The sequence below is a fragment of the Schistocerca piceifrons genome, chromosome X (assembly GCF_021461385.2).
Source record: "Schistocerca piceifrons isolate TAMUIC-IGC-003096 chromosome X, iqSchPice1.1, whole genome shotgun sequence".
NCBI classification, from domain to species: Eukaryota; Metazoa; Arthropoda; class Insecta; order Orthoptera; family Acrididae; genus Schistocerca; species Schistocerca piceifrons.
In genome coordinates, this window is record NC_060149.1 from 255,905,050 (window position 1) to 255,929,340 (window position 24,291).

A 24,291-nucleotide genomic window follows, 5' to 3' on the forward strand; every position below is an offset into this window, starting at 1 on the left:
GGGGCTCTCCCCACAGGTACAGAAACAGAGGATGACACGCGTAAAGCTGAAATACTAAACACCTTTTCCCAAAGCTGTTTCACAGAGGAAGACCGCACTGCAGTTCCTTCTCTAAATCCTCGCACAAACAAAAAATGGCTGACATCGAAATAAGTGTCCAAGGAATAGAAAAGCAACTGGAATCACTCAATAGAGGAAAGTCCACTGGACCTGACGGGATACCAATTCGATTCTACACAGAGTACGCTAAAGAATTTGGCCCCCCTTCTAACAGCCGTCTACCGCAAGTCTCTAGAGGAATGGAGGGTTCCAAATGATTGGAAAAGAGCACAGATAGTCCCAGTCTTCAAGAAGGGTCGTTGAGCAGATGCGCAAAACTATAGACCTATATCTCTGACGTCGATCTGTTGTAGAATTTTAGAACATGTTTTTTGCTCGAGTATCATGTCGTTTTTGGAAACCCAGAATCTACTATGTAGGAATCAACATGGATTCCGGAAACAGCGATCGTGTGAGACCCAACTCGCTTTATTTGTTCATGAGACCCAGAAAATATTAGATACAGGCTCCCAGGTAGATGCTATTTTTCTTGACTTCCGGAAGGCGTTCGATACAGTTCCGCACTGTCGCCTGATAAACAAAGTAAGAGCCTACGGAATATCAGACCAGCTGTGTGGCTGGATTGAAGAGTTTTTAGCAAACAGAACACAGCATGTTGTTATCAATGGAGAGACGTCTACAGACGTTAAAGTAACCTCTGGCGTGCCACAGGGGAGTGTTATGGGACCATTGCTTTTCACAATATATATAAATGACCTAGTAGATAGTGTCGGAAGTTCCATGTGGCTTTTCGCGGATGATGCTGTAGTATACAGAGAAGTTGCAGCATTAGAAAATTGTAGCGAAATGCAGGAAGATCTGCAGCGGATAGGCACTTGGTGCAGGGAGTGGCAACTGACCCTTAACATAGACAAATGTAATGTATTGCGAATACATAGAAAGAAGGATCCTTTATTGTATGATTATATGATAGCGGAACAAACACTGGTAGCAGTTACTTCTGTAAAATATCTGGGAGTATGCGTGCGGAACGATTTGAAGTGGAATGATCATATAAAATTAATTGTTGGTAAGGCGGGTACCAGGTTGAGATTCATTGGGAGAGTGCTTAGAAAATGTAGTCCATCAACAAAGGAGGTGGCTTACAAAACACTCGTTCGACCTATACTTGAGTATTGCTCATCAGTGTGGGATCCGTACCAGATCGGTTTGACGGAGGAGATAGAGAAGATCCAAAGAAGAGCGGCGCGTTTCGTCACAGGGTTATTTGGTAACTGTGATAGCGTTACGGAGATGTTTAATAAACTCAAGTGGCAGACTCTGCAAGAGAGGCGCTCTGCATCGCGGTGTAGCTTGCTTGCCAGCTTTCGAGAGGGTGCGTTTCTGGATGAGGTATCGAATATATTGCTTTCCCCTACTTATACCTCCCGAAGAGATCACGAATGTAAAATTAGAGAGATTAGAGCGCGCACGGAGGCTTTCAGACAGTCGTTCTTCCTGCGAACCATACGGGACTGGAACAGGAAAGGGAGGTAATGACAGTGGCACGTAAAGTGCCCTCCGCCGCACATCGTTGGGTGGCTTGCGGAGTATAAATGTAGATGTAGATGTACCATGTACCCCCAGCAACAGCTACCTTCTAGGGGGCTCACCACTCTTTGGCGGGTTCGTGCTTGGCTAACACGGGGCCCGAGCCTTTGCAGCACTTTTTCCCTTCCGTGCTGCATGTCTATCCTCTTGCTGTTCTTCTTTCCCTCCCTTGGGAAACATGTCTGGAGTATTCTTTGGAATGTTTGGCATTCTGTCGCTGACGTGTGAACAGTCTCCCCTGTGTTATTCGCTCCCTTTTCCTTTCTCCTCTCATTCCTCCACTTCGGCGTTTGAGAATCCTCTTTTCCTCCCTGTGCGCTCCTGAAGGCTGGCCCACACGTCTGATGTGTAACAGGTGACTGGGTAACATACCCCCTGGTACACGCCAGGCCCAGGGAGGGATGAATGCCTGAGCTGTAACCTTCCCAAATTGCCAGTTGGTCTCTCCATCAGGTGTTTGGGAGGTGTGAACAATCACCTAAGGCACCTTGTGAAGGGGCCCCCAGTTGGAAGGAGCGTGCCATCGGAGATGCTGGCAATTGTGGGGTATTTCCTTGTGATGAGTCAATCATCTTCCCACTCCACTTGTATAAAATGTAAATGCAACGATGCTAATGATTCAAAGATCGTTCTCTCTGCATTGCGGTTCCTCATGGTCTCACGTACTGAAGACAGTCAATCCTTTGCCAAGGTAAATCCGTTTATTATTCATAAAGGTGTAGATGCAGTTACTGGCCCTGTGAAATCCTGATCTCATTTAAGGAATGGCTCTTAGCTTTTGGAGACTAATTCTGATTCTCTAGCACAACTACTGCTTGCTGTCTTGCTTCTCCACGGTTACCTTGTTCGTGTCGAGACCCACACAACTTTGAATTTTTCCCGTGGTGTAATTTACACCAAGCTGCTCAACGGTCTAACTGAGGCTGAAATACAATCTTACCCCTCTGATCAGGGTGTCATTGCCGTTCATTGTATAATGAAAAAGGTAGATTCCTCCTTAGTGCCCACCTGCACTCTTTCTCACCTTTGATAGAGTGGTGCTTCCAGCCAAGCTCAAAGCTGGCTATGAAATTATCACTGTCTGGCCATACATTCTGAACTCAATGCGCTGCTACCAGTGTCATTGTTTTAACCACACTAGAATGTCTTGTCGACACCCAGTCGAGTGTCACCTGCGGTAGAGATGCACACAAGGGCAACTGTCCACCTCCTTCTCCCCTCTGTATCAACTGCAAAGGTGGCCATGCCGCCGACTCTCGGGATTGTCCAGTGTATCTTGATGAGCGGGCTGTACAAGAGATTCGGGTAAAGGAAAAGGTGCCGTATCCAGTTGCTCGCAAGTTACTGCCTCGTCGCAACCCTGTGTTCTCCCATCTGGTACCTATAGTTCTGTTCTTGTTGGCTCCACGAAGGACATGGCCACACAAACATGTGCCCTCCAATTCAGCTTTGAGGTTGTGAAATCGCCCAGTGTCAAGGTAGCATTGCCATCCCCCACCCCCCCCCCCCACCCCCCACCACCACCCCCATCCAGCTGTGTAACAAGTGGGCAAACTGTTGCCTCAAGGGGCGAAACAACCAGCTACACAACCGGTCGACCGGAAAGGTCAGAAGGAGCACTCCCATGAAAGCTTCCTCCATCCCTCCAGCCAGACAACACTAGAGTCTTCATCTAACCGGAAAGACTCGAAGAAGTCATCCAAAGGCAAACGGTCTTCTCCTTCACCAACTCAAAAGATCCTCTCTGACAGTGTTGCCATGTGGTACCTTAGCCCAGCCACCTTCCATGTCGCCGGTGCATACCAACAACCGTTTTTTGGCATTGTACTCAACAGACCGACAGCACAAGTAAGCTGATGTTTCTGTAGACCCCATGGAGCAGGATCCCCCTGCTTCGGTACCCTGTAGTAGCACCACTTCCCCAGTTGTCACTCTTCAGCTGCCGAGGCGACACCCCCATGTCTCTTCATCATGACTCTTTTCCAATAGAACGTTTGTGGCCTTCGGTCCCAGAAAGATGATTTACGGCTGCTTTTAGCATCGCAGCGTCCCCTTGTACTCTGCCTTTAGGAAACTAAATTGCGCCCTCACGACCGCTTTGAACTTTCACATTTCTTACCGATTCGTTCTGACCTTCCCCGTGAGGTCGGCATTCCCTCTCATGGGGGCGTCATGCTGCTCATACGGGATGACATTTATAGTCAACCCATCTCGCTAACTACCAATCTTCAAGCTGTGGCAGTTCACCTTTTCCTTCCCCACCTGACTTTCCATCTGTACATATATATGTCCCTCAATCATTCGCTGTCACCAGGGCAGACTTCCTTCAACTTATTGAGCAGCTACCTCTCCCATTTTTTGCTACTTGGTGACTTTAATGCGCATGATACCGTTTGGGGTTCCCCCAGGACCTGTCGGAGAGGTGCCGTCTTGGCTGACCTTCTTAACCAACTTAACCTCTTCTGCCTTAACACTGGAGCACCCACATTCCTTTCTGGCTCCTCGCACACCTATTCCCATTTGGGCATATCCTTTTGTGCTGCCCAGCTTGCACATCATCTTGAGTGGTCTGTTTTTTTTTCCAACACCTACTCAACCAACCATTTCCTGTGTGCTGTCTGTTTGCTGACCCCTACCCCATCCGCGTGCACGCCTAAACGGCAGCTTCCTAGGGCTGACTGGCAGCTATACTCCTCCCTGGCGACCTTCGAGAACAAGATTTCCCCAGTTGTGATGACCAGGTTGAATATCTGAGAATCATTATCTTTACTGCTGCAGAATGTTCCATACCCCACACTTCCTCTCTACCACGTCGTCTCCCAGTCCCTTGGTGGACTGAGGCATGCCCCAAAGCAATTCATGCACGTAGACACACACTCCGCATTTTTACTGCCACCCTACGCTAGCAAACTGCATTCTTTATAAACAGATGTATGCAAAGTGTCATTGTGTTCTTCAGGATAGCAAAAGAGCTAGATGGATTTCAACACTAGTTCTTTTAACAGTTCCACACCTTCCTCTGTCGTGTGGGCCAACCACCGATGGATCTCTGGAACCAAGATCCATTCTCCAATTTATGACCTGACAGTCGCTGACAATGTCATCGTGGACCCTATTGCTACCTCCAACATCTTGGGCTGCCATTTTGTGGAAGTTTTGAACTCTTCCCACTCTCCCTCTGCCATCCTCCATTGGAAACGAGCAGAGGCGGCTCAGGCGATACCTATATCTTCTCCAAATTGTGAGTGCTACAATGCTGTCATTACTATGAGGGAACTAGATCATACTCTCAGTTCATCCAGATCCTCCACCCCAGGGCTAGACGCCATCCACAATCAGATGTTGCAGCACTTTTCTCTTGTGGGCAAGTACTTTCTGCTTAACACGTACAACCGCATCTGGGGGAGGACACATTTCCTGGACGCTGGTGTGAAGCCACCGTCATACCCATACCTAAGCCCGGTAGGGACAAAAACCTTCCTTCTAGCTACTGCCCCATCTCTCTTATCAGCTGCATTTGCAAGATGATGAAACGCACGATTCATGCCTGGCTGGTGTGGTGGCTTGAGTCTCAACATTTACTAATGACTGCGCAGGGTGGATTTTGAGCGCAGTGTTCTGCAGTTCACCATCTCGTTGCTTTGTCCACGCATGTCATGAATGGTTGTCTGTGGAATTCTCAGACTGTGGCTGTTTTTTTCGATTTGGAGCAGGCCTAAGACACCTGTTGGATAACGTATATCCTCCATACTCTTTACACATGGGGCTTTCGTGGCTGCCTGCCCTGTTTTCTTCGGGCATTTTCACAAGACTGGGTTTTCAAGGTGTGTGTGGGTTCTGTCTTGCAGATACCTTTGTCAAGAAAATGGTGTGCTTCAGGGTTTCATCCTGAGTGTCATCCTCTTTGCTATCGCCACTAGCCCTATAATGGCATGTCTCCAGCCCGGCATATCCGGCTCTTTTTGTTGACTATTTTCCCATCTATTGCAGTTCCCCATGGACCTATCTCACTGGTGGCATCTTCAGCGCTGTCTTGATCATCTTTACTCCTGGAGCATTGACAATGGCTTTCGCTTTTCCCCTGACAAAACAGTCTGTATGAATTTCTGGTGGTGCAAATGGTTTCTCCCACCATCTCCACGTCTTGGGCCTGTTGCCCTTCCATTCGTCGAAACTAAGAAATTTCTGGGGCTCATGCTCGATAGGAAACTCTCTAGGTCCTCTAAAGTGTCTTACCTGGGCGCCCGCTGTACGCGGTCCCTCAGTCTCCTACATGTACTCAATGGTACTTCCTGGGGTGCCAATCGAACCACCCTCCTCCATTTGTACCGGTCCCTTGTCCATTCGAAACTCAACTATGGGTGCTTCCTTTATGCGTCTACATGCTCATCCCTCTTACGCCATCTCAACACTATCCACTATCATGGCATACGTTCAGCCATGGGCGCCTTTTAGAGCAGCCCGGTTGAGAGTCTGTATGCCGAAGCTGCTGAACTACCACTGTCCTACAGCTGTGACACTCTCCTCAGCAGGTGTGCATGCCGTTTGTGTGCCATGGGAGGCCATCCAGCCTATGCCTCCTTCTTTGATGATTCCTTTGGTCATCAGTATGGGGCTTGTCCCTCTTCTGTTACCTCCTGGAGTTTGCTTTCCCCACTTGCTACAGCAGCTTAGCTTCACACTACCTGCAACTTTCCCGGTGGGTGTAAACCCTTCACCACCTTGGCTTTGTGAAGCAGTCCATTTTAACCTTGGCCTTCATTCACATCCTAAGGACACTACTCCAGCCTCGGTCTATCACCTCAAGTTTTACAACCTTTGCATGGAACCTTTCACTAGTACCTCTACATACACTAATGGCTCTCAGGCTGTGTGCCTACGTCATTGGCACCCGTGTCTTTTTATATCTGCTTCCAGCACACTCCTAAGTATTTTCAGCCAAGCTCTTCACCTTGTATCAGGCCATGGAGTACATCCAGCGACACAGCCTTCCCAGTTGTGTCCTCTGCTTGGACTCACTCAGTGCCATCCAATATCTATGTGCATTGTACACTGCTCATCCCCTAGTGAGTGCAGGGGTCCCAGGAAAATTGTCGCTTGCTCACTCTTCGTGAAGTGAGTTTCATGTTTCTGTGGGTCCCTGGTCATGTCGGTCTGCCAGAAAACGAGGCTGCTGACGCTGCTGCCAAGGGTGCCATCCTAATACCTCAGCCTGCGGGGTACCTATATTCCCTCCAATGATCTCTGTGTTGCTGTCTGTCAGGAAGTGGTGTCCCTTTGGCATCACCAATGGTCCTCCCTTCACGAGAATAAAATCTGGCTTATTAAGCCTCTCATAGGGCTTTGGATGACCTCTTGTTGGCCCTCCCGCCGGGAGGAGATTATTTCAACTCAACCAAAACCAATCAGTAACAGCTGCCTGGCAAGTAAGCCATTGCTCGGAGTCCCTGTGCCCCAGTCATGATGAGCACATACTCCTTAGCATACATGGGGTGTTTCCAGCTAAGGCACCAACAATGTGATCCCTGTGTGGTCAGGGGGCTACCACCGTGCAGGTATTTGACAACCCCCCACCTCCACCCCCACCCCTACCCCTTACAGCAGGATGGCTACTGTGTTGGGTTTTGTGTGTATTACCTTATTAAAGGGAAGGGTGCAGAGATGGAAAGGCACAAAGATGGAGCATACACTGCATTGGGCAAAAATCTCTGCATGATCCACACATCTGGAGAATTTTGAAAACTGGTGGCACGTCAAACCCAACACTAGGGATCACGTGTTTATTTAATGAAAAGTTGTAGAATATGCTACAAGTGGAAACTTGAGACTCAGTTGTAAACCAGGTCCAAGCAGGGTCAGCACCAAGTAAACCATCTGATGGATAGGCAGAGTGGGAAAGGGATAGTGGAAGTATAAGCTTACAGCACGGAAAGGAAGTAATGCTGCAAAGGCTGGGGGCCCCGTGGTAGCCAAGCATATACTCAAAAAAGAGTTGTGAAGCCCCTGAGCGTGTTCTGTTTTGGTTGCACCTACAGTATGGCTATTAATATTGTTGAGACACGTGAGCCACCCTACCTTGACAAGGTCCATAGTTCATGAGCAGCTCACGTAGTTTGTTGAGGGGCAATACTAAGAAGTGGTATGAAACAAGACGAACACCTGAAGTCAGTATTAAGGAATCAAATGAAAGGCTTAGATTTGTAGGAAGAAATCCAGATAGTGCGGTGCATCTGTAAAGGCACTAGTGCAACCAATCAGAAGTACTGTCCTAGCATTTGGAGTCCTTATCGAGTAAACATGATTGCGGAAATCGAATAAATTCAGATATTCTTTGTGAGGATCATAGGTGGTCAGTATAGACCAATACCAAAGTGTAGTGGAAGGAGGGGGGGATGAGTTAAACGGGAATGTTTGGAAGAAAGGAGATGTTCTCCCAAAACTTTGTTGAGTAAATTTACGGAACCAGTATATGAGGGTCTGTGCGAAACCACCATTGTACATCTTGTGTAGCAGTCATAAATGTACGATAAGAGAGATTAGATCGTGTAAAAGGCATATAGACTGTATGGAAAGGATTTAATTATCTTGAGCATCCTCACTATACAAGGGCTTGTGGAGTATGTATGCAGATCTACTTCACCTGTTTAAAAAGAACAGAGTAAGGCTCAAATCCCTGTCTGGCAATAAAGACACTCTAATATTTCCCAACTCACTTAAGGTGAATTGCATTGATGGTTCATTCGAAAAGGCCAGTCAATTTTCTGGCCATTCACTTTGCACAGGTTTTGATGTCATTTAGCCCTAGTCTTCCTTCCTTCTGTTAGTACAGGTTCGGTATGTGTTGAATTTCCCTGTTTTTCAGCAGGCTATTACTACAGACATAAGATATTGTGAAGAGATAACAAATTTGTAATGCTGGTGGGGTTTTTTTCTGTTTACAAGTGACCACAGTCCTGCAAGATTTCAGAAATTACATTTTTCAGTTGGATTGTTATTAAAAGTATTTATTAACAGTTGTGATTTCAGCCTATTGTGCCATTCTCAAGTGACAGCTCTAACGTCAACTGCTTAGTCTTCTTAATATCTTTAAGTAAGTTATGTTGTTACAGATGTCGCTTGAGAACATTATAATAGGTCAAAATTGCAATGATTTAATAGGTTTAGCAACAGTCTAGGCAGAAAAACTGGCAACTTAGCTATTGGAAGGAAGAGCCTGTACATAATACTAACACCACATGTGCTAATTGAAATTTAGGATTATTATATTCTTCTTTTAGGACAGTCATTTTCCCTATAATTACTGTTTCATGGCATTACCATTATTTTTAGTCAGATAATTCTCTGTCCATGTGACAACTTCCTTGAATGTAAAAATAGACCCCATTCCCATCATTTGTTATTTTCATCTAAGTAAGACATAATGTAATTTGTGAATAGCTTTTGTAGCAGCAGTAGTTATAAGAATTGTTATTCTGTGTTATTTCTGTATGTTACCCATGTATAAACACTTACCTTTTGTTTGTGTTTTCCAGGTTGTCAATATCGGCTGTAGTGATGTCGTATTTGCAAAATCCACAACCAATGACACCACCTTGGACAACAGTTTTACCATGATGGTTGTTAACATAGGAACTTCAGAAGGAAAATTCTGCTGTAGTGTGATCAAAGAATTGTGTAGTACTATGCACACCTGTAAAAATGTTTTATATAACAGAAGTTGGTATTTGATAAATGCCATGGTTACAACAAAGTACAATTAAGACTCAAAATAATGACGATAATAAGACAACGATCATTGCATTGTAAATAATAAAACACTGTTGACAATGTTTCATTGTAATTGTTGATATATATGGATTTAAAAACAGAAATATGTTGTTTACATTTTTAGAATGAATCCTAACCATAAGAAGCTAATTTGGCAAGGAATGTAAAATGACCAATTTCCTTTTGGCAGTCATAAAATGGTTTTGAATGTCAGATTGTAAAATAGTGATTTCATATTTTATTAGAGTATGTGAAAACCACACAGAAGAAGAAAATAGGATGCATGTAATCAGCATCCCGTAAAAGACTGAAGCTTTTCAAATCACAAAAACAGATGTAAGATTTTTCTATATCTAAAAATCTAAAGATGCTGTTATCTATCTCATAGCATACCAAGAACGTTTAGTGTTCTGGTTGGAGTTTCTGTGCTAAATAATCAGGAGACAAGGTCAGCAACCATCACAGATATAAACAACAAAGGCCACTGACTTGTAAACAAAACAAAATGTTGATTCTTCAACAAATAAATTATGCATTAAACTGATGTTTGAAGAGCTGCAGAAATACTGATACTACAAAAACATGAATACTAAGTGAAAATATCACTGACTCAGTAAACATCTTTAAGAAGTTTGATGTTTATCAAGCAACAGTTTCACAAAAATGTGTGGAAAAAAAGCAACCATGTAATATTCTTTGTTATTAAAATGGTCCCATGAGAACATGTCAGCTATCCTCCATCAGCAATCTGTAACATGAAATCTGTGTCTGGCTTTGAGTTTCTTGAATTTCCCTGGCAGATTGAATATTTGATCACCTTTCAGGTGTGGTTTACACAACTGCTGTAAAACAATGTTGTTGAAAGTATACACTCATTACCAATTAGACTGAACAAATGGTTCAGATGGCTCTGAGCACTATGGGACTTAACATCTATGGTCATCAGTTCCCTAAAACTTAGAACTACTTAAACCTAACTAACCTAAGGACAGCACACAACACCCAGCCATCACGAGGCAGAGAAAATCCCCGACCCCGCCGGGAATCGAACCCGGGAACCCGGGCGTGGGAAGCGAGAACGCTACCGCACGACCACAAGATGCGGGCAATTAGACTGAACACACATACATAGTAGAGTGAAGCACTTCTTTCCATGCTGATGGTGGTAACGTATTGTAGCATAGGCTCAGTTTATGTTCATAAACGATGAAAAGCGTCTGCTATAAAGCTGCCCCAGCAATCTTACAAATTTTTGAGACACATGTCCAGGGTCTGTACATCTCACTTAAGTCATAGATGGGCTCAATAAGAATAAAATTAGGTATTCTAGGGACTGCTAAAGTACCCTCTGGTCTATGAAGTGTTCTTCAAACATTTGACAGTTCAACAACAATGGGGTAGGGCACTGTTATGTGGAAGGTACAGGTGACCTGTGCGGTGCTGTTGGAAACTGGGTGGATATGATCTGACTGTAGGTTCCTGTATCATCTGCTTCTGAGAGCTGATGGCAGAGGTATCAGATCTGTCTTGATCGCCTGTGCGAAAGTAGTAGTTCAACGTTCACTCATCTTGTACATATTTCTGGGGGGAAATAGAATTCTCTTTCTCTTAGGAAGTGCATGTAGTAGCGTTAATATTCACTGTAAGACTAGGTGATGCATAAAGAAGTTACATCATAACTCTTGTGTAAACGTCTTCATGAAGTTGCTTGCATGTAACAGTCAGTGTTGGTGCTTTAGTATGTCATGTTCGACCATGAAGTGTCAGCATTAAAGCTGAGATAAGCACAGCTTACATTAGCAGCAGCAGTAGTCTCTGACACACTTTGTTTTCCACCGTCGATGGCTTTGATGGCGACATGTTCAGTGGCAAGTCGGACAGACTGGACATCTCTCACCGTGAGTCGCCACGTTAACTTACAATTATGTTTTACTATAGTTATCTCTAGAACTAGGCAAGTCAGAAGATACAATCGATCATAACCAGAGCAGAGAAGGCAGACCTGTTCTTAGATAAAATAAAATTATAGACAATGAAATCCAATCTAAAATGATAAGTGTAGGATAAGAATTTGAACTTAAGAGGAAAATAATGTGATGGTAATTGTACAATGTAACTCAACAGAACAAACTGAAGACTTTGAAAAAGGAGACCAGGAGGCTGACAGTGAGTGGTAAAACTAGAAAAGCACAGGCTTAGAGAAGAAAATATTAGTGTGGCTGCCTCAGCTGCACATCCACAGAAGGTTGCAACAGGTACAAAAATACTAAACTCACACCAAAGAAGGGTGCATTTGGTTTATTCATCATAGCAACAACAATGGGGATGAAAGACACTGTGCAGAAATTTACAGACTGACTCAGTCCCATAAAAGAAAAAAAGAAGTACAAACAGCGAACAATGCTTTGATCGTAGAAACCGAATTGGAAGCTCACAGTAAAAAATTTGGGCCACCAAGAAAATATAGGCCTTTAATAATGGTAATCAATATCCTGTCACAAAGGACAGTGGAAGAACTGAAGTGCTTTATAACCATAATCTAGAGTGAAAAATAAACTAAAATTATTTCACAAATGATACTAGGTTCCATTTCAGGATTGCAACCAAAGAAAGGAATACATGCACAGTCCATGTCGGTTAACCTGAATGAAAGGACAGAAAAGGGTAAATATAGTATTCAGGTTGACGAATGTGAAAAACTACTTATTGTTTGCTAGGATTGTGGTCTTAACACTAAATTCTGCAAAACAGGAAAGGTGGTCCTCTTGTACTGTGGCTAGGGGAGCCATGGGGGAAAAAAAGTTTGTAATAAGCTCTAATAGCTACCTGTCTTGGGACCCATGTGCAAAAAGGAAGACACAGTGCACTCAGGAGGGCAAAGATCGTCTGGGGTATCAACTTTTATTGGAGCAACAGATTAAAAAAAATTGTGAACTGAAGGAAATTAAGTGCTTCTGAGCAAAAGAAAATAACTTAAAATGGCTGTGTATATAAAACTAAAACGACGGGAACATTGTCAGACAGGCTCAGCTAAGAAAATAGAAATTACATCAGATTGAGCATAACAGATAGAATTCCAAATAATCTGCACCATGTGCAGAAAGCACAAGAAAGCTTCAAATAAAAGAATTGATGCAGCCTGAGTCAGAATTTCTCACGAAATTTTGGTCACCAGCTTTCTCCTCTGGGTGTGAAAGGTAGTAGGAGTAATCCACTAAATTACAGGACCATATCATTAACGTCGATATGCAGCAGGATTTTGGAACGTATACTGTATCTGAACACTATGAATTACCTTGAAGGGAATCAACATGGATTTAGAAAACATTGTTCATGTGAGAAACACAACTATCTCTTTACTCACACGAAGTACTAAGTGCTGTTGACAAGAGATTTCAAATTGATTCTGTATGTCTAGATTTCCAGAAGGCTCTTAACACTGTATCACACAAGTGGCTTGCAGTAAAACTGTGTGCTTATGGAATATCATCTCATACATGTGACTAGATTCGTGATTTCCTGTCAGAGAGGTCTCAGTTCATATTAACTGATGTACATCATTGAGTAAAACAGAAGTGATTTCTGGTGTTCCCAAAGGGAGTGTTATAGGACACCTACTGTTCCTTATCTATATAAACAATTCAGGAGACAATCTGAGCAGCTGCCTTAGGTTATTTGCAGATGATTCTGTCATTTATCGTATAGTGACGTCATCAGAAGATAAAAAAAAATGGAGAATGATTTAGAAAAGATATCTTTATGGTGCAAAACTTGGCAATTGACTCAAAATAATGAAAAGTGTGAGGTCATCCACATGAGTGCTAAAAGGAATCTGTTAAACATTGGTTATGCGATAAAGCAGTCAAATCTAAAAGCCATAAATTCAACTAAATACCTAGGAATTACAATCGTGAACAACTTAAATCGGAAAGAACATGCAGAAAATGTTGTTGAGAAGGCAAACCAAAGACACTTAGAAAATGAAACAGATCTACTAAAGAGACTGCCTACACTATGCTTGTCCGTCATCTTTTGCATCTCTGCTGCATGATCTGGGATCCTTACCATACATAATTAACGGAGTGCATTGAGAAAGTTCAAAGAGCAGCAGCTTGTTTTGTATTATCACGAAATAAGGGAGTGTGTGTCACTGAAATGGTACAGGATTTTGGGTGGCTATCATTAAAACAAAGGCATCTTTTGTTGCGTTGGAATCTTCTCACAAAATTTCGGTCACCAGCTTTCTCTTCTGGGTGTGAAAATATTTTGTGGACACCTACATAGGCAGAAATGATCATCAGAATAAAATAAGAGATATCGAAGCTCACATGGAAAGATTTAGGTGTTCATTTTTCTGCGTGCTGTTAGAGAGTGGAATAATAGAGATTTATTGTGAAGGTGGTTTGATGAACACACTGCCAGGCCCTTAACTGATTTGTGGAGTACCTATGTAGATGAATTTTCATTCACCTGCAGAATAAATTACATTTCCAGTTCGAGAAGTAGTGGACAAAATTCAGCTGAAAATGATGAATGTACCATCTGAAATACCTTAACTGCAAATCTTGCTCAGCATACTATTCAAGAAATAGAAGAGATACAGATGTTGATGACCTGTCCAGACAGTTGGTAGTGACTTTTGGCCACTCCCATGGCTAGCAATACAAGCACACCCAAACCTAGTACTTTTTGCCAGCAGTGATGCTCAGTGCAAATGCACACAACAGCTGCCTGTTAAATTTTCTAAGAGTTTGGAGATTAGTTTGCTGGGGAGGGGTGGGGGGGTTTCTATATTCCATTGCTGCAATGAACCACGTTTCTTTGGATTGTGCTAAATTTCAACTGCGCCCTGTGTACACAGCATACTCAAGTCAGTTCACAATGCCTACTATAATGTTATATTGCTATGACATGTCTTGTTTCCTGCTTAAGGCTGGGAATGAGTGGAAACAATCCATATCTTCCTGGAGTCATCGGACCTCCACAGGTACCTCTGCCCATAGAAAAGTGCCGAGTTGTATTGTGCATATAATCCCAGGTGTTATAAGTAAAGTGAAGCTACTCACAGAGGTCAGTTGTGGCTGTAATTATTGTATGGCAGCGAAACATGATAGATATGCAAATGCATTAATGCAGAACCTATTTATACCAGGTAAAAAAATAGATTCCAATTTTTGCCACCAGGTGCAAATTTGGTGCTATACACTGTTTTGTATGGTGGTGTGACATCCACACTGTCATTTGACGAGCCATAATGTTAGTGGACAGTATGGCTATTGAGAAGAGAGTGTGTGCTGTTAGTAAGACTGTTTTCTGTGAATAGCAGCAATTGCAGGTGTGCTTTGAGTGAGTATCACTGACTGAATGGTCTGAGGAGAAGCTCAGTGTCATTCAGTTGTTTAAAGATGATGATAATGAAATTGAAAAACATGGGTGAGCTTGATGTGGTACATGGAATAGGAAGGCGTCCTAACCCTGTGGAAGTTATTGACAAGGCTGCTGTTGCTGTAACTGACAATGCACAATGTTCACTGGGTAGTGATCGTGCGTATGGAGTGTCAAGAGAATTGTCTGTCCCATGGCAAACAGTAGACAAAAATTTTGCAATCTGTATTACAGTGGTACCTGTACAAGATTCAGAGGGTGTAGCAATTGAAACCTAGTGTTCTACAGCTACGTTCTGAATTTACTCTTCGGTTTCTGGCATGGATCAAAGTTAATGACATGTGGCCGGGAAATATTCTATGGAGTGATGAGGCACATTTTACACTTAAGAGTGCAGTGAATGCACAGAACAGCCAATTTTGGGGTACCATTAAACCGCATGTTGTGCACAAAGGTCCTCTGCATTCACCTATGTGGCTGTGTGGTGTGGATTCACAAGAAACTTTATTCTTGAACCTCTTCTGTGGATAAAATAGAGAAAATATACCCAGAGGGTTTGTCAGGGGTACAGTGATGTCTGCACATTATCGAGAACTCTCTGTACAGCATGTGAGTCTTGCTTTGGAAGAGTGCAACTTTGTGGGAACCACTATTTCCATAAGAAGGGGCAACACCTCGTATCACTTGGCCCATGAAAGATCTGCTTAATGCAACCTTCCACATGTTATCTCCACAGGTTTTCCAGATTCATGGACAGCAAAATCACCTGATCTGAATCCAAGTGACTTTTGGCTCTGTGGATATCTGAAAGAATGCATTTACCTGAGACTCATTTGATCTCTACCTTACCTGAAGGCCAGTAAAAAACAGCCTCCCCAACAGTGCCCCCCACCCCCCTGCTTGCCAGTCTGTGGTGGGTTTTTACTTGGGTATCACGGGGCCCCAGTTTTTGCAGCATTGTTTTCCTTCCGTACTGCATGTCTATCCTGTTACTATTCTTTTCCCCCTCCCTTGGAGAACATGTCTGGGATGTTTCGAAAATGTGTTCTGCATATTCAGTAGGTGATACCAGAACAGTCTCTTCACTGTTTTCCGTTCCTTTTTTTCTTTCTTCATTCCCCTTCTCCTATCCTTCGACTACTTCAGTGTGTCAGGTTCCTCTTTTTCTTCTTTCTCCGTGTATGTGCTCCTGAAGGTCAGCCCACGCATCTGATGTGTAACAGATGACTGGGTAATGTGTAATTCCCAGCCCTGGGTTGGCAGGTAGGGTTCGCACATGCCTTCTGGTATAGGCCAGTCCCAGGGAGGGGTGATTGCTTAAGCAGTTACCTTCCCAAATTGCAGATTGGTTCCTCTGTCAGGTGTTCAGGAGATGTGTACAATCACCTAAGGTGGATGTGCCCCCTTCTGAGGGGGGCGGGGGGGTCCCCAGTTGGAAGGAGTGCCATCGGAGACACTGGCAATCATGAGGGATTTTCTCGCAATGAGCCAATCATCTTCGTCCCAGTCAATTCCTACCAAACATAAACAGAACAAGGCTAAAATTCAGAGACCCTCCCAGCTGCACCATGGTTCCTCATGATTTCACGTACCAAAGATGGCCAGTCCTTTGCTATGGTAAATCCGTTTCTTATTCAGAAAGGTGTTGGTGCAATTGCTGGCCCTGTGAAATCCTTTTCTCATTTACGAAATCGCAATTTGCTTTTGGAGACTATTTCTGATTCTAGAGCACAACAACTGTTTGCAACTTCACTCCTCCACGGCTATCTTGTTATCACAGGCGAAACATGCATTCCACACCCAATTCACTGCTACCAGTGTCATTATTACAACCCCTCTCAAATGTCCTGTCAACACCCAGCCAAATGTGTAACGTGTGCTAGGGATGTCGACGAGGGCAATTGTCTGCCTCCTCCTCCCCTCTGTATTAGCTGCAAGGCCTCCCGAGATTGTCCCATGTATCTCAATGAGCAGGCTGCCAGGAGATTTGGATGAAGGAAAAAGTGCCTTACCCGGTCACTTGCAAGTTTTTGGCTAGTTGGAAGCCCTTCATTCTACCACCTGGCACTTTATTGTACTTGCTACATCTCCTCCACAATGAACATGGAAACTCAGACAGAAGACTTCAGATTCGGCTGTGAAAGCACCCAGTGTCGTGGTAGCATCCCTGTCTCCACCTCCAGCTGTGCAACAAGCCACCAAACTTTTGCCTCATCGGGTGGAGTCATCTGCAACATGACGGATGGGCCGGGAAGGACAGAAGGGAAACTCCCTCAAAGACTTCCTATGTCCGTTCAGCCAACAAACATCGGAGTCTTCCTCTGCCAACGGGAGAGTCTCCAAGAAGTCAAACAAAGGCAAACGGTCTCCTTCACCAACTCAGAGATCCTCTTCGATGGTGTTGCCATGTGATACACTCACCTGGCTGACCTCCATGTTACCAGTGCACACCATCAACCATTTGTCTGCCCTGGACTCCGCAGATCAAGAGAGAATGCCAGCACCTCTGTAGATCTCATGGGGCAGTGTCCTCCAGCCTCTGTGTCTTGTAGTAATGATGCTTTAAAGGCTTGCACTTGGCAGCTGTCGAGGTGATACCCCTTCACTTTTGCCCCCCTCCTCTTCCGTCGTTACGACTCTCCTCCAAGGGAACATTTGTGGCATTCAGTCCCACAAAGAGAATTTACGGCTGCTCTTAGAATCACAGTGTCCACTTGTTCTGTGCCTCCAGGAAATAAAATTGTGTCCTCACAACTGCTGTGAGCGCTCTCATTTCTTCCCAGTTCGCTTTCACTTTCCCCCCCAAGGACAGCATCCCATCTCATGGGGGAGTCATGCTGCTCATCCGAGATGACATTCGTAGACAACCCATCTCCTTGACTACTCAGCTTCAAGCTGTTGCAGACTGCATTATCCTTCCCCACTTGACCTTTTCCCTTTGTACCATTTACGTGCCCCCCCTCCCCATATCTTTCAGCATCACCCCCCAGGGGTTAGAATAGGCTTGAGGTATTCCTGCCAGTCGTAAGAGGTGACTAAAAGGAGTCTCTCACCTTTTGGCCTTTATGTGATGGTCCTCTGTAGGTTTTTGACCTCCATGTTTCAAAATTGTCCCGAAGAGCGAGCCAATTGGGGAAGGGCGCCTTACATGGTGCATCGTGTTCATCGTCCATTGAGATCTTTAGCCCACTTTCTCGTCGAGGCATTACAGTCCCGCTCATCCTCCATCTCTTGGGCAAGGACACCTTCCTGGCTGCATTTTCCTCCACCTACTATGCAGTGTGCCATTAACTCCCCACATATACAAAGGAGTAGATGCCCGTCACCCTGGGGCATAAGGACTCCTGGCAAAGGCCATCCTGCCAGGTGGCCTTTGTTATGGGTGGGTGGCGCCCGTGGGGAGGGCCCCTGGTCAGAGTGGGTGGCATCAGGGTGGATTACACATCATCACTTGCTGGTGACCAAATGCCAGCAGCCCTACATGTTCCAATTCTCAGTATGATCCTAAATCATTCCCCTCCGTGGCCACACAATGGGAACTTTATTCTCCCCGGTACCTCGTATGTACGAGAGCTGATTGGGACTCCTTTGTCTCGATGAAGCCTCAGTTTTTTGTAGAGCATTTAGAGGACAAGTTTGGGAAGGTGGAGGGCTTGTCCAAAATGCTGTCAGGGTCAGTCTTGATAAAACAGCATCCTCTGCCCAGTCATTGGCATTACTCATTTCTGATGCGCTGAGGATGTTTCCGTTACCATCACGCCTCATAAGAGCTTAAGTATGGTCCAGGATATTATATTCCACACAGACTTTCTTTTGCAGTCCGACGATGACGCGCACACAAACTTAGAACGACGAGGGGTCCATTTTGTCCGATATGTCAATCAGGGTCCGAGGGATAATCAGGTTGCCACCGGTGCCTTCATCTTGGCCTTCGAGGGTGACACATTACCCGAGAAGGTAAAGTTGACGGTCTACTGCTGTGATGTCAAGCGATATATCCCTCCCCCAATGCGGTGCTTTAAGTGCTGGAAGTTCGGCCATATGTCTTCCTGTTGTAATTCCAGCATCACATGTCGAGATTGTGGTCATCCATCCCATCCCAATACTCCATGTGCCCTGCCTCCCATCTGTGTCAACTGTGGAGAGCATCATTCACCTTGCTCACCAGACTGTAGTATTTTACAGCGAGAAAAGAAAATCATGGAATACAAGACCCTGGACCGACTGACCTACACTGAGGCTAAGAGGAAATTTGTGCACCTACATCCTGTGGCTATGACCTCCTCTTACACCACCGCTATGAGAACAGTTGTAGCCCCATCAGTTCCGCAAATCCAGTCAGTTCTCAGAGCTGGAAGACTACACCTGCCCCCTTGATGACGGGGCCACTTCCCTCCCTGTTGCTGCCGCACCACCTACCTCAGGAGGACTGTCCCCCCAACCGTTGGGGACACCAGTCCCCCTTCTCAGCCAGAGAAGTGTAAGTCTTCTTCAGTTCCTCTGGCTAGGAAGGGGTCCCTTGGGTCACTCCCCAGGTTTCTGCTAGTGGGAAAGAAGACACCCGCCAGTGGCTGAAGTGCCCAAAAGCAGCTGGTTGTAGGGCTTCACAATCATCCTCCATCCCACAGACGGAATCAGTGAGACCCTGCCAGCCAGAGAAACCCAAGGATCAGCGAGAGAAATCCAGAAAGACGAACCCCAAATGAGGGAATTGCAGTGGCATCTACACCACCGCTGCCTACAAGCTCTGCGTCTGAGGACGAAGTGAAGGTTCTGTTGTCCCCAGAGGACTTAGATCTCGCCAGATCCTCAGACACAATGGATATAGCCTGTTCGGGAAATAAGTCGATGGCAGTAGGTGACCCTGAGGTGTAGACTGCCTCATTGAATGTTTCATGCCTTGCCAGTCTCACGATCTCACATCATCCTCCAGTGGAATTGTGGCGTTTTTTTCCATCATGTGGCTAAGCTACAGCAACTGTTAAGCTTCACACCTGCTTTCTGCATTGCCCTCCAGGAAACCAGGTTCCTGGCAATGTGGACCCCTGCCCTTTGCGGTTACAGGGGATATTACAAGAACCGTAGCGAATATAATAGAGTGTTAGGTAGAGTTTGCGTTTATGTCCTGAACTCAGTATGTTGTGAACCTGTCCCCCTTCAAACTCCTCTTGAAGCTGTCGCTGTCAGGATAAGGATGACAGGAAATAACTGTCTCCAACTTATATCTCACTCCAGAGGGTGCAGTACCCCTGAGTGTATTGGCTGCGCTGATTGATCAACTCCCTAAACTTTTCCTACTTTTGGAAGGTTTTAACGCCCATAACCCCTTGTTGGGTAGCACCATGCTTACTGGCCATGGCTGAGATGTCGCAAATGTACTGTCCCAACTCAACCTCTGTCTCTTAAATACTGGGGCCACCACACATTTCAGTGTGGCTCATGGTATTTACTCAGCCATTGATTTATCAATTTGCAGCCCAGAACTTCTCCCATCTATCCACTGGAGAGCACTTGACGACCATTGTGGTAGTGACCACTTCCCCATCTTCCTGTCACTCTCCTGGCGTCACGCCCATGGACGCCTACCCAGATGGGCTTTAAACAAGGCAGGCTGGGTAGTCCTCACCTCTGCTGTCACCGTTGAATCTCCCACACGTGGTAACATCAATGTGGTGGTTGAGCAGGTAACTACAACAATCGTTTCTGCAGCAGAAAACGCGATCCCTTGTTCTCTAGGATGCCCCCAGCGAAAGACAGTCCCTTAGTGGTCGCCGGAAATCGCTGAGGCAATTAAAGAATGTCGGCGAGCTCTACAGCGGCATAAGCGGCTCCCTTCCCTAGAGCACCTAATAGCCTTTAAGCTGCTGTGTGACCGTATTTGACTGCTTATAAAACAACGGAAACAGGAGTGTTGGGAGAGGTACATGTCTACCATTGGGTGCTATATGTCACCTTCCAAAGTCTGGATGAAGATCAGATGTCTTTTTGGGTACCAGACACCAACAGGTGTTTCTGATGTTAACATCAATGGCGTGCTCTCTACCAATGCAGATGCAATTGCCAAGTACTTTGCTGAGCAATTAGATCGAGCCTCTGCGTTGGAGTACTACCCCCCAGCATTTCACACCCTCTAACAGCGGGTGGAAAGGAAAGTACTCTCGTTCACTACACGCCACACTGAACCTATAACGCCCCCTTTACAGAGTGGGAGCTCCTCAGCGCCCTTGTTCATTGCCCCGACACAGCTCCTGGGCCTGATTAGATCCACAGTCAGATGATTAAATATCTCTCATCTTGACTACAAGCGATATCTCCTATTCATCTTCAACCGGATCTGGTACGATAGCGTCTTCCCATGGGAATGGCAGGAGAGCACCATCATTCTGGTGCTAAAACATGGTAAAAATCCACTTAATGTGGATAGCTATCAGCCCATCAGCCTCCTTAACATTCCCTGTAAACTGCTGGAACTTACGGCATGTCGGCAGTTGGTTTGGGCCCTGGAGGCACATGGCCTACTGGCTCCATGTCAGGGTGGCTTCCGCCAGGGTCGTTCTACCATTGATAATCTTGTGTCCCTCAAGTCTGCCATCCGAACAGCCTTTTTCAGATACCAACACCTTGTTGCCGTCTTTTTTGATCCACGCAAAGTGTATGACACCACCTGGCGACATCATATCCTTGCAACATAGTATGAGAAACATCCTGTCGCTCCATACTTTCCGTGTCCAAGTTGGTGCCTCCCGTAGTTCCCCCCGTATAGAGTGTCTCTCTATTTTTAGTGGCCATTAATGGTCTAGCAGCAGCAGCTGTAGGGCTGTCAGTCTCTCCTTCTCTGTATGCGAATGACTTCTGCATTTCGTATTGCTCTTCCAGTACTGGTCTTGCAGAGCGGTGCCTACAGGGAGCCATTCAGCCAGTCATGGGCTCTAGCCCACGACTTCCAGTTCTCAGTCGCAAAGTCGTGTGTCATGCACTTCTGTCGGCATTGTACCATTCATCTGGGACCAGAACTTTACCTTAATGACGAACCACTCATTGTTGTGGAGGCATATCGATTCTTAGGACTGGTTTTCGACACCCGATTGACTTGGCTACCTCACCTTCGTCAGCTTAAGCGGGAGTGCTAGCAGCACCTCAATGCTCTCCGCTGCCTGAGCAACACCAACTGAGGTGCAGATCGCTCAACGCTGCTGCAGCTCTACAAAGCCCTTGTTCAATCCCGCCTTGACTATGGGAGGCCCCCCCCCCCCCCCCCTGCAGTTCACGTGTGATCCCTTCTCCCTGAACTGGAGTCCTTTCCTTTACAACCTCTCTTTGAGGTCGATTCACATACACCTCCATGGCGTACACCTCAGCCAAAGCTTTGTCTGGACCTTTTGCGTGGCCCTAAGTACTCCGTTAACCCTGCCGCTCTGCGCTGTCACTTCCTCTCGATTCTTGACATGTTCTGGGGCTCTGAAGTTGTTTACACTGACGGCTCGACGGTTGATCGTAATGTTGCCTTTGCCTATGTGCACAGAGACCATATTGAACAGCATTCCTTGTCCACTTGCTGCAGTGTATTCACTGCAGAGCTTTCGGCCATATCTCGTGCACTTCAATACATCCGTTCCTGTTCTAGTGAGTCGTTTCTTCTCTGTTCTGACTCAGTGAGCAGCTTACAAGCTATCGACCAGTGCTACTCTTGCCATCCTTTGGTAGTGAACATCCAGGGGTCCATCTATGCCTTGGAATGGTCCAATCACTCAGTGGTGTTTGTGTGGACCCCAGGACACATCAGAATCACAGGTAATGAACTTTCTGACAGGCTGGCCAAACAGTCTATGCAGAAACCGCTCCTGGAGATGGGCATCTCTGAAACTGACCTGCGTTCTGTCGTATGCTGCAAGGTTTTTTGGCTTTGGAAGACAGAGTGGCATAACAGTATGCACAACAAATTGCATGTCATTAAGGGGACTGGGAATGTGTGGAAGTCTTCCCTGCAAGCTTCTCACAGAGAATCAGTTGTCCTTCGTCGGCTCTGCACTGGCCATATGTGGCTCACACATGGTTACCTCCTCCGTTGCAAGAACCCACCTCAGTGTCGCTGTTGCTCCCAAATGACAGTCATCCACCTCTTACTGGATTGCCCACTCTTAGCCCCTCTGTGGTGGACTTTAAACTTTACAAGCACCCTACCTTCAGTGTTGGCTGACAATGCCTCAACAGCACCTTTAGTTTTACGTATTATTCGTAAGGGTGGGTTTTATCATTTGATCTGAGTTTTAGTGCATTTCCTGTGTCCTCCACCCTAGGACTTTTAGGGTGAAGGTTTTAATGTGTTGCAGAATGGCTGAATTTTCTGTTTTTATTCTCATGGTTAGTCAGCCATCATAATCTGCTTTCTTGTTTTTAATCTCTTCTCCCTGTTTCTTGCGTCTCTCTGGTTGTCTTGTCCTGTTTGGTCCATTGTAGTGTTTGTTGTCCTTCTGTCATTCTTCTGGTTCTTCCTTTCTCCTATTATTTTGCTGTACATCTTCATTGTTTTCTTATTTCCCTTTGGTAATTGTTCTACTGGGAACAAGGGACCGATGGCCTCACAATTTGGTTCCTTTTCCCTCTTTTAAACCAACCAACCAACTTTCGGTGTCACCAGGGCAGACTTCATCCAGCTTATTGGGCAACTCCCTCACCCCTTTCTGCTGCTCAGTGACTTTGATGTGCAATATCTCCTTTGGAACTCACCCAGGACCTGTCAGAGGTGCCCTCTTGACTGACCTTTTCAATCACCTTAACCTCATCTGTCTTAACACAAGCACCACTCACACCTATTCCCATTTGGACCTCTCCTTCTGCACTGCCGAGCTTGCCCTTCATCGTGAGTGGTCCATTCTCTGACATGTGCTTGAGCGACCCTTCCCAGTGTGATATCAGATTGCTGACTCCTACCCCACCTATGTACACACCCATGTGGCAGCTTTCTAAGGCTGACTGGAGGCTTTACTCCTCCCTGGCGACCTTCCCCAGTTGTAATGAACAGGTAGAATATCTTACAAACCTTATTCTTACTGCCGCAGAACATCCCATTCCTTGCATTTCCTCTTTGCCTCACCATGTCCCCATACCTTGGTGGACTAGGGTGTGCAGTGATGCAATTTGTGTGCAGAGATGTGCTCTCTGCATTTTTAACTGTCATTCTATGATGGCCAACTGCATTCCTTACAAGCAGTAGGGTGCACAGTGTCGTTGCATTCTTCGGGATAGCAGTAAAGCTAGCTGGATTTCCTTCACTAATTCTTCTAACAGTTCCACTCAGTCTTCTGTTGTATGGGCCAACCTCTGATGGCTGTCTGGGACCAAGGTCCATTCCCCAATTTCTAGCTGTAGATGATGATGTCATAGTGGACACTACTGCTATCTCCAACACCTTGGGCCACTACTTTGTGGAGATTTTCAGCTACACCCACCATCACCATGCCTTCCTTCATCAGAAATGAGTGGAGGAGA

At 45.5% G+C, this 24,291-nt stretch overlaps 1 protein-coding gene across 1 annotated transcript in view; it reads left to right on the forward strand.

The window, feature by feature from the left end:
- The window catches only part of LOC124723134 (PAT complex subunit Asterix), a 79,441-nt gene extending 69,920 nt beyond the window's left edge, over positions 1-9,521 (forward strand). Inside the window, exon 4 of the mRNA XM_047248322.1 lies at positions 9,183-9,521. Coding sequence (XP_047104278.1) covers positions 9,183-9,264 — 82 coding nt within the window. The 3' untranslated portion in view covers positions 9,265-9,521. The remainder of the gene's footprint in view (positions 1-9,182) is intronic.
- The last annotated feature ends 14,770 nt before the right edge of the window (positions 9,522-24,291 follow it).